Consider the following 12,012-nt stretch of genomic DNA (forward strand, 5'->3'; position numbering starts at 1 on the left):
AGTTAAACCAGTTGAATGTTCAGTTAAAAAATATTCATGTACTTTAAACTTGTGTGGACATAAACAGCATAAAGTGCATGAGAGAATACAACTGGACTCCAAAGGCATTTTTTTAGCCATTCTGCTGCTGTTGACACATGCAACAGCTGGGGGTGAATAATTTCCCTATGGAAAATCAATGAAGTTAATGAAAGAAACGGACAGAGATGATGAGGTCAAACTTAAGGGTTGTTGAGTTTGACAGACAAAATGCAGCAGGATCGTGCAAAATGATAATAAGCTGTACTGCAGATCAATACGACTCAGATTTATTACTTCTTACTCTTCTGTTAATCTCAAAGGCTCTAAGAAATAGCATGAGCAATACATTTTTTCCTGACTGAGATGGAAAAAAAACCCCAACAAATACATAGTACATGGTTGTGTAATTAAGACATAAGTGCAAGCATGTCTGCGTGGTTAACTCTTTAGCATTCAGATTACTGTCAACTGCAAAGCTTATTTATCACATTATTTCAAATTAATCATGCATTATCTCATAGCTTCCTGATTTCAATGATGTGAATGTTTGCATTTAGAATGACATTGTAGGATAGGTAAGAGAGGCCTGATCTGGTCAGTTTGAACATAAAACACATTCAAATATTTGGGCCGGATATAGCCTGTTTGAATGCTAAAGGGTTAAGAAGCTTGCTTTGCAGCCAATTGGTTTGGGGTCTGGTCCCACTGCATAGCATCTTGACCAGTGGTTCTCAAACAATTCTAAGTGCTGGTCCCCTTACAGTTGTTTTTTTCAATGATTCACAGTCCCCTATAAAATTCAGGATAATCAATATGGAAAAAAATGACAAACATTCGTGTTCCGTAATTTCCGGACTATGAACCGCATTGCCCATAGACATGCAGCCCTGAAAACCACAACTTAATCCAGGCAATACCCCATTGGGATACAATAAATACACATGAAAATATGGGGAATCAGTCGATCAATTAGTTACAAAACAAATGAGTATCAAAAAAATACCAACAGCACATGCATGATCACGCATTATGCCCGCATATTTTCTATCGGCCAAACACATTAGCAAATGAGTGCGTAGGAGTGGTGTGAGTTTTTGAGGCCAACAACAAAAAAGGATGATATCATGTGAAAAATTGAAAGTCTTGAAATTTTTAAACTGCCTCAAGCCACCCCATTTTCACGATACTTCAGTGTCCCTTCATGGTCCCCTAGGGGACTGCTGACCCCAGTTTGAGAACCAGTGATCTTGACTGTCTTCTTCTATAGCCCAAGGCTGACCAATGCCATGTGAGCGATTTTGGTAGATGAGAACTGTGTGAAAGCTTGTCGTGTGTGTGTGTGTCTCCAATCACCGTTTCATGACCAATGTTGGTTCATTTATGTCTCCATAATTAAACAGTTTGGCAAAAGAAACCACACAATAAATAATGCCAGACAAAAAAAATAAGTACTTGGGTTGATTTGTTGTCTAAACCTTACAAGGTGCAGCCCTAGCATGGTCGCAGTCCAATGACCAGAACAAGTAAAAGATAAATTATATTAATCTCTAATAAAAGTATAAAGTCAAGAGGGATATAACCAATTATATGAATTGATGTATTTAACTGGCATTTTATTTTATTAACCCCAGAAAGATAAAAGGTAAAGTTAAGCTCAAATGACCTTTGAACTCGGAATGTAAAAGCTAATAAGACATTTTGTCCACTGCTCTAACGACTCTGCTAATCTACTGCCCCTAATTGTGCTAATTATTAGCAATACTTACATTCTTGTGCCGCCGATGCTGTTCTTCATTGTAACGAGCAACATCTTTGATGAGCTCTGACCATGTATATACAAGTTGCATATGCAACGTGGCCAATTTTTCGACCAAAGATTTAAGTAAGTTCCAAAAAGGAGAAAATGTTCTGAAAAAATAAAAAAATAAATAATAAATATATCAGAACAAATAAGACTTTTAGAAAAGTAATAGAAATAGATTTTATAAATTCTTAGAATGTCATTTATTTTTAAGGAGCAATATGCATATAAATCATCACCATCACCAATATCATTCAACATCCCCTTTTTCATGCTAGCATGGGTTGGACAGTTTTACAAGAACAGACGAGTCAAGGTGCTCTACCAGGTTCTAAGTTTGCTTTGGCATGGCTTCTATGGCTGGATGCCCTTCCTAATGCCAACCACTTAACAGAATGTACTGGGCGCTTTTATGTGGTACCAGCACTGGTGAGGTTGCCAAGTACCCACAAGATACATAGATGTGTATACACACACACACACACACACACACACACACACACACACACACACACACACACGTTTTTTTTTCAATAGCCAGTTTGCTTGTAATAGCCAGTTCTTTTGGCCAAATTTGAACACACAACAGTTTAACATAATCATAACGATATATACAAATTACACAACTCACCTCATCATTCTTACTTCTCTTTCCCTCCCTTTCTAAATAACCACTATTGACACTAATCCCTTCCCTTTCTCCTTACATCATCCACCAATAGTGTCTACTTCATCATTCTCTTCAATACCACGCTATCATAACTGAAAACCTGTCCCTCTGTTGATAAGAGGTTAAACAGATTCAACACCAACACAAAAGAATAATCTATACTTATGACACACCTTTTTGTTTATAATATTTTGCACCATTTAAAGATTACATCTGGCCAAGAGAGACCTGCTTATATATGTTTCACACATATAAAGGTTTGACTTTTGCTTTCATCTAAGGTGTCTTCAATATATATTTGTTAACAATCTCAATATTCTTACAGACTGGATATTAATATGGCCAATCCTGTCTACAAAAGTGTGTGGGCGTGATCTTAGAAATATAAGTGTATAGTCTAATCATAGAAATATACACATATTTGCAGTATGTATGTATGTATGTATACACATACACATACATATGTAGATTATGTTACATTTCTGAGAAAGACATTGCACAAGATCAACAGCTGCCCAAAAATACCACCAAGGTACTACCTCCCAATGCAACAAGACACAGTTGCTAAAATAATATACAATGCCATCTGCAAAAAAGTCTATCCAGAGATAAATAAAGAGAACCTGCTATTATTAAATGTAGACATAAACATCCACACAAGGAACACTGGTGGAACATTCCCATGACAACTGCCATGAGCAAACATAACAGTCCAGATATAGTTCTTTGGGATAGACAAGAAAAAGTCGGTACCATCATAAATATCAGTGGTCCTGCTGATGAGAATATTCTTTTGAAAAATCAAAATAGAGATTAACTATGGGCAAGTGTTTCAAAGCTTCTAGCTTCTATACACAAATTATAAATTCATTGTAAAAAGCACCATTCAAGAGTGGTCGATGCCAGTGCCACCTGACTGGCTCCTGTACTGGTGGCACATAAAAAGCACCCACTACATTCTCGGAGTGGTTGACATTAGGAAGGGCATCCAGCTGTAGAAATCTTGCCAGATCAGATTGGAGCCTGATGCAGCCTCCCAGCTTGCCAGTCCTCAACCAGACTATCCAACCCATGCCAGCATGGAAAGCGGATGTTAAACGATGATGATGATGAATAATTGGGGCACATGATTTTGTGAGCAAATGCCTAAGTGACAATCTGGATAAGCTGGAGTTTTCAGAAAAGGAAATTAAAACAGCTAATTTGTACATTACAAATACAATCTGTAAGTGGAACAGTAAAAAGATGCAAGACTTTTCTCAAGTCCAAAAGATGAATTTGTTTCTGTTATGTACACATCAATGATGGAACTTTATATCTTTTTAAGAGATGAGCTCCTCCTTTGCTAGAAGATTTCATCATGATCACCATCATTGCTTTAACACCAACTTTTCTATGCTTGCAGGGTCGCTTTCAAATAATCGAAAATAGAAGAGAATGGACAAGCATGCACACATGCATATGTACACTCACACATATACATACATACAAGTGCAGAGAAAGAACAGTTGCGCTCAATCTAAATCCACTTTGCCTACCTCTGTTCTGTACACCACAGGAATCTAGAAGCATATAGAAACAGACTGTACAATATAGACAGTACATGTCCAGACAATGATACTGTACCATAGTACCCGAACAATTCATTACTGCACGTTAGAGGACACAGTATAATCCTCAGCTATGTTGCAACATGGCATATCTGGTACAATAGTGGGTCAATCTTAGCCATTCAGTCAATTACCTGTGTGTCATAAGTCAGTTTGACCAGAGTCTAACCTGGGGCTAACTGTAATACAATCCTCTTTCAAAAAGAGAATGGTTGCAATATTTCCTATCTCTCTCTCTCTCTCTTTATAACACTTGTAGTTTGTTTCCAATTAATTGAATATTTCCCTTTACTTTTCATTCAACTGAGAAAATTGCACAACCCCTTTAAATCAATGCAATCTGAAATTTGTTCATAGAAAAACATACTTACCCCTCTTGTATACAATTGCTAACATTTTTTGCTAGTTTGGTGAGTAATTTGCTATAATTTTCTTCTACAGAGCAGCTGCAAAATAACAAAAGAAATAGTAATCATAATCAAAGCATTAACAGAACAAATAACTGAATAAAATAATAAAGAAAAGAAAATAGAATTTTTAATTGTTTTTCCCATGTTTCCACAAAGAAGAAAGGATGTGCACTCTTGCGAGGTCAAAGAACTATTTCACATTTTCCAACCAATTAGACTATTATGAGATGCACGAGATGTATTGGAATAGCTAATATTATAAGTAGTTTTTAACTGAAGAACAAACTGCTTAGATAAAAAAATTCTATTATCTAGGTGACCTAATTTATACTTAAAATGAACTGGTGATAACACTGTGGCATAGGTTAAAAACATTTGGAGAACATTGCTTTTCTTAGTTAACAACAAAGAACTTCACTTTCTGTATACATGAGCAAATCGTTTGAGGTATAATTAGATGAGTGAATATTGTGAGTTTAATTCGATGAATGAATGAAGCTGTCAATGCACAGAATCGCAATCTTTAGAAGTCTACTTGATGTTCACCACAAGTGAATTTTATAAAATAACACCAAAAGGGGCTGAATATTTATGAGGCAGACGTTCTATGCTGATATGAATATATAAATAGGTGATAAATATAAGCTGAAAAAAAAAAGAGAGAGCTTAGTTGAGATAAATTAAAAATGTCCACAGCCCTGTGAGTGGATTTGGTAAATGGAAAACTTAAAATAAGCTTTTCATGTGTGTGTGTGTGTGTGTGTGATAGGTGTGAGTGTCACTGTAATGCAAGTGGTGTTCTTCATTCCAAATCATGTCTAGTCATGGGGAAATATCTTACTTGGAAACAGGTGAAGGTTGGTGACAGGAAAGACCTCCAGCTGTCAAAAATCTACCTCAACGAATTCCATCCAACCCATGTGAACATGGAAAAGTAGACATTAAAACAATGATGATGATGATGGTGGTGGTGGTGGTGGTGGTGGTAACCACATATGTTTATAAACCACTCATTCCAGATTCCATGCAAGCTTGAAATATTTCAGATTATTTTAAAGTTAATGAAAAGCTCTAGTAATACACCTAAATTTTCATTTATACCATATTCACCGATGCCAAGTTCTTAAGTGTGAGTGTAATAACATGTATATATGAGTGTGAGAATGTGTATATATGAGTGTGAGAATGTGTATATGAGTGCAAGAATGTGTATATATGAGTGCGAGAACGTGTATATATGAGTGTTGGAACGTGTATATATGAGTGTGAGAACATGTATATATGAGTGTGAGAACATGCATATATGAGTGTGAGAACGTGTATATATGAGTGTGAGAACGTGTATATATGAGTGCAAGAACATGTATATGAGTGTGAGAATGTGTATATATGAGTGTGAGAACGTGTATTTATGGGTGTGAGAACATGTATATATGAGCGTGAGAACGTGTATATATGAGCGTGAGAACGTGTATATGTGAGTGTGAGAATGTGTATATATGAGTGTGAGAACCCGTATATGAGTGTGATGAGTGAAAGAATGTGTATATGAGTATGAGAGTGTGTATAAAAGTGTGACATGAGTATATATGTTAGTTGACAACATGTGCATGTATGTTAGTGTGATATCATGTATATATGAATGAGAACATATATATATATATGAGTGTGAGCACATACGTACACAAGGGTGAGAACCAGCATTGTGAGGATGCATAAATATAGGGGTGAGTGTGATGTGTATATATATGTTAGTGTAATGTGTATATATGTTAGAGCAACAACATGTATATATATATGAGAACATATGTATGTGTGTGTGAACAAGTATGAACAAGTAAACTCACACACACACACACACATCAGGCCACATTATCTAACAAAGTAGAAACTACATGAACTACATAGAGTTTCTGTCATTATGTTCTGCAATTTAATGAGAGGAAAACAAGATCATGTTGCTATACGATAAGTGTCAAAAACCTTCTCATGTTCACAGCATCTTGGTCCTACCTCATCTCAACAGTTACCAGGTTCTCACTGTAACCTACCTATAATATCTTGTTTTAGTTTCATGGTTTATAATTAGATTGCGGGATGGCTCTTTTATCAGTTCAGCTTTGTCGATAATACTAAATTAAGGACTACTACAACAGTTACATATTGTACAGCTTTGGTGATTGATGGCGGTGGTGGTGGTGGTGGTAATGATCATGATGGGGGTAGTGATAAAGGTGATGGTCAAGGTGGTTATGATGATGATGGTGATGACCATGATCACGATAGTAGAACCAAAATCATAGTAAGAGACAACAGCATGAATAAAGAGAATACAAGTAACAAAAGCAGGAAGAGATAGTTAAAAAAAATAATAAAATTTTTTAATTAAAAAAATTATAAATTAAAAAAATTAAAATAAAATAAAAAATAATAAATTATAACAATGTATAAGTTTGGTGGCAACAGCTGTTATGATAGGGATTTGGGTGAGCATTATCACTCCTCAGATTTCCTCGCTCCCAACATAATGTTGATTATTAATTAAGAAGTGCAGGGCATGGCTGTGAGGTTAAAAAGCTGACCTTGCAACCTCGTGATTTGGGGTTCAATTTTACTGTGCAGCACTTTGCAAAAGTGTCTTCTACTACAGCCCTGGGCCAACCAATGCTTTGTGAGTGAATGTGTGGAAACTGTGAGGAAGCCCATCATATGTATATATGTGTGTGTGTGTTTGTCCCTATCACTGCTTGACAAATGGTGTTGGTTTGTTTATGTCCCTGTAATTTAGCAGTTCAGTAAAAAAAAATAATTAAACAGGATAAGTATCAAACTTTACAAAATAAGTGCTGGAGTTGATTCGTTCGACTAAATCCTTCAAGATGAGGCACCAGCATGGCCACAATCCAATGACTAAAACAAGCAAAAGATAACTTGCAATATTTATACCAGTAATTCAAGGCAACAAGCTGGCAGAATCATTACTGTGCCGGAGATAATGCTTGGCAGCAATTCTTCCATGTCTACATTCTGAGTTCAAATACTGCCAGGGGTTGACTTTGTGTTTCATCCTTTCAGGGTTGATAGAAAAAATATCAGTTGAACAGTGGGATCAATGCAATTGACTCCCCCCACCGAAATTGCAATTGACTGCAACAGACTCCCCCGACGAAATTGCAAATGACCGCAATTGACTCCTCCACCAAAATTGCAATTGACTCCCCTGCTGAAATTACAATTGACTCTTCTGCCAAAATTGCAAATGATTACAATTGACTCCATCACCAAAATTGCAATTGACTGCAACTGACACCCCCGCCGAAATTGCAATTGACTCCTCTGCCAAAATTGCAAATGATTACAATTGACTCCGCCACCAAAATTGCAAATGACTGCAATTGACTCCTCCCTCGAAATCGCTGGCCTTGTGCCAAAATCTGAACCCAATATTTATATCAGTAGTAGTTACGAGTGGGTTAAATCATTAATATTGAAGTGAAACCTTGATGGAATAATAAGGAATTTGCCAACGAGTGTACAAGAGAGAAAGATATTAAATAGATAGGCAGTCGAGGAAGGTGCTGCAGAGAGAGAAAGAGAGAGAGGGATGGGGGAGAAAAGAAGAGAAAATGAAAACGTGTGACTGAAGCTCAGTAACAAAATAGACATTGGAAGTGTGATAACGGAGGAAATAATTAAATACGTGGAATGATTGAAAGGCCAGGAAAAAGATCGTTAAAGATATCATTCCTCTTGATATATTGAGGCAGTCGAAGTAGCAATACTGGTTGGTTGTAAACATGATGAGTTCTGAGAAGAAGTAAAGATGAAGGATGGTTGTAAACAGAATGGATGCTAAGAAGATTAAGTTTAATTGGTCGGGTAAGTAACTGCAGTTAGCTCTGATAAAGCAGACAGTCTTAAATAGATGTGGCAGATGATGATCTAGAGGAAGACTATAAATTCCAAGTGAATATTGGAAAAGGTGGGAAAGAATATAATCCAAAAAATGAAGAAAGTTAATGTAATTAAGATATTATATTTTGAATGAAGCCACAAAAACAGATATTTCAGACATTTAAAAGTTCTTTAAAAGGTAGACATTAATTATAAACTTATTCAAAGTTAAATGAGACACTCCTATGAAGAAGAGTTGCGATGTTCATGTACTTTTAAATATAAATTGTAGGCACAGCCTTGGCAAGTATCTATGAACTTTGCCTTGGGACTATGTGAATTCAGGATCAATCTCATGGTATGGCGGTACAGTCTTCAACTATAACCTTTCTTTGATCAATACCCTGTGATAGAAACTTGGTAGATGTAAACTGGACAGAAACCTATCTTGTGTGTGCGTGCGTGTGTGTGTGTGTGTGTTTGTGTTTGTCACTATATACTCACACTAATGTGAAGACATGTGGCTTAGTGGTAAGGGTATTTGGCTCATAATTGTAAGGTCATGAGTTCAATACCTGGTGGAAGCACATTCTATCCTTGAGCAAGACACTTTATTTCACATTGCTCCATTCCACTCAACTGGCAAAAATGAGTAGTACCTGTATTTCAAAGGGCCAGCTTTGTCACATTCTGTGTCATGCTGAATCTCCCTGAGAACTACAATAAGGGTTTCACAAGTCTGTGGAATGCTCAGCCACTTGTACATTAACTTCACAAGCAGGCTGTACCTTTGATTAGGTCACCTGGAAAACCTCATCACCGTGACTGACAGAGAGTCAGTTGTTACTCCCTGGTGCTATTTGGGAATTGATGACATTTATTTATGTTCTGCAGTTCAGCAATTCAAAGAGTAAAGACCAGCAGAATAAAGCATCTCAATAGAGAAACAAGGGCACCCAACCATAAAATGCTGCCCCAAGAAGTCAGAGCTAAACCAAGTCAGAGCTAAACCAAGTCAGAGCTAAACCAAGTCAGAGCTAAACCAAGTCAGAGCTAAACCAAGTCAGAGCTAAACCAAGTCAGAGCTAAACCAAGTCAGAGCTAAACCAAGTCAGAGCTAAACCAAGTCAGAGCTAAACCAAGTCAGAGCTAAACCAAGTCAGAGCTAAACCAAGTCAGAGCTAAACCAAGTCAGAGCTAAACCAAGTCAGAGCTAAACCAAGTCAGAGCTAAACCAAGTCAGAGCTAAACCAAGTCAGAGCGAAACCAAGTCATAGCATGAGAGAGGTAAACGTGATGACGGTGGTGATGGTGGCTGTAATACTTTTACTTGTTTCAGTCATTTAACTGCGGCCATGCAGTAGCACCACCTTTAGTCGAACTAATCAACCCCAGGACTTATTCTTTGTAAGCCTAGTACTTATTCTATCAGTTTCTTTTGCCAAACCGCTAAGTTACAGAGACGTAAACACACCAACATTGGTTGTCAAGTGATGGGGGGGGGGGACAAACAGAGACATACAAACATATACATATACATATACAACAGGCTTCTTTCAGTTTCTGTCTACCAAATCCACTCAAGGCTTTGGTCAGCCCAAAGCTATAGTAGAAGACACTTGCCCAAGTTGCCATGCAGTTGGATTGAACCCGGAGGCATGTGGCTGGGGAGCAAGCTTTTTACCACATAGCCACGCCTGCACCTATGATGATGATATCAATATGTGGTTTGGAGAGACAGTAGAAAATTCTCATTTGCAATTATTTTAATCTATGAGGCCTAAATCTATTTAGAAGGCTTCTATGGGAAATAACATACATCATTGCCAAGACGGTAACACAATTAAATCTAAAGACTTAGTCTTTGGTAAAGTGACTGCCAATAATGGGATGTGATAGGTATGACTGTGTGGTTGGGAATTTTACTCCCCAACCACATAGTCTTGGGTTCAATTCCACTGCATGACACCTTGGACAAGTATCTTCTACTAAAGCCCAGGGTTGGCCAAAAGCTGGTGAGTCGATTTGGTAGACAGAAATTGCAATGTGTGTGTGTGTGTGTGTGTGTGTGTGTGTGTGTGTGTGTGTGTGTGTGTGTGTGTGTGTGTGTGTGCGTCATTGCCTTGACATACAGTAGTTGTAAATAAGTGACATTGTCATACACACAGATTTATCCATCTCTAATATTCTGCAAAAACATGTCTGGTCATGGGAAAATATCATCTTGCTTGGAAAACAGATGAAGGTTAGTGACAGGAAGGGCATACAGAAAAGGGCATATCGAAAAATCTGCCTCAATAAACTCCATCCAACCTATGCAAGCATAGGAAAGTGGATGTTAAAATGATGACATCAATATAACTAAGTATTTTAGTTTAATTTCTAATAAAAACATTTAACTTTGCTGCCTTCAAACCAGCCTAATTTGGCCACTCTAAAAGACAGTGCCATTTGTTCAAATTGGTCTATCCACAGACAAGATAACTCATCAGCCTCACCAAATTACACAGGAAGTTAGAATTTTATTAGTTTTATCACCCTTTTTTTAAAATAAATACAATAACATGTCTATTACCTTTAATATAAAAATGTTAAAAAAAACTGAAAAGAAATATAAATTTCACATTAAATCAGAGAAATTTAATTCTGACACAAACCTCAATTTTATAGGAGGAAACATGAGTTTGTATGATATTCGTAGTTTTCTGCAAGAGTATTAGTGACATGTACGAAATGAAATGGTTTCATGGGAAGAATCAAAATTAAGCAATGGATTTGGCTTGTCCTGAATTCATATCTACTAAAGTGTCACTAGTCTCATTTAGAAAAATATAATTGAGCCAACAAGAGAGCCTCTATGACTTCACTTAACCTACTAAAAGTAGCAGCCAAAACCTCCCTGAAATCATATTCTGTCTTAAAGAAAAAGAGTGACTTGGATAATATAGTCCTATACATACATCTGAAAAGAAAATGAGATGATCATAGCTGGAATGCATTTGATCAAAGGTCAGCTTGATCAAGCTTGACCTGGGCTTAAGAATATTACAATTTTGTGCCTTGTTATATGATTGGTCTGAGTACTGAGAAAAAAAATAGATACCTTATAAATGTATGTTCTTAACACTTTATTTTTCAACATATGTATGTATGTATATGACAGGCTTCTTTCAGTTTCCATTTACCAAATCCACTCAAAAGGCTTTGGTCAGCCCGAAGTTATGGTAGAATACACTTGCCCAATGTTACACACAGTGGGACTGAACTCATAACCATGTGGTTAGGAAACAAGCTACTTACCACACAACCACTCCTAAACATTCTAACAACTTTGCCACCATACTACTTTCTACTATTCAGAAATATCATAGAGAGAAAGAATAGAAAAAAAAAAAAAGATGCTTTTTATGATATTTCAGTCTATAATGTTTTTACCAATATATTTAAATCTGTTAACTCATTTGATAAATTTGTCTGTTACCAACATATATATATACATATATATATTTATAATTCTCCCCCTATACATATATATATATATATATATATATATATATATATATATATATATATAATATCATGTATATGTATACATAATCTAATATA

At 36.4% G+C, this 12,012-nt stretch overlaps 1 protein-coding gene across 1 annotated transcript in view; it reads right to left on the reverse strand.

Annotated features, from left to right (window-relative positions):
• LOC106867173 (F-BAR domain only protein 2) overlaps positions 1–11,747 on the reverse strand; it is a 69,649-nt gene extending 57,902 nt beyond the window's left edge. Inside the window, exons 1-3 of the mRNA XM_089356900.1 lie at positions 11,707–11,747; positions 4,474–4,548; positions 1,788–1,929 (exon numbers count right to left, since the gene is read on the reverse strand). Coding sequence (XP_089213026.1) covers positions 1,788–1,929; positions 4,474–4,548; positions 11,707–11,747 — 258 coding nt within the window. The remainder of the gene's footprint in view (positions 1–1,787; positions 1,930–4,473; positions 4,549–11,706) is intronic.
• Between the last annotated feature and the right edge of the window lie 265 nt (positions 11,748–12,012).

This window comes from Octopus bimaculoides, chromosome 8 (assembly GCF_046866305.1).
Source record: "Octopus bimaculoides isolate indiv1 chromosome 8, ASM4686630v1, whole genome shotgun sequence".
NCBI lineage: Eukaryota > Metazoa > Mollusca > Cephalopoda > Octopoda > Octopodidae > Octopus > Octopus bimaculoides.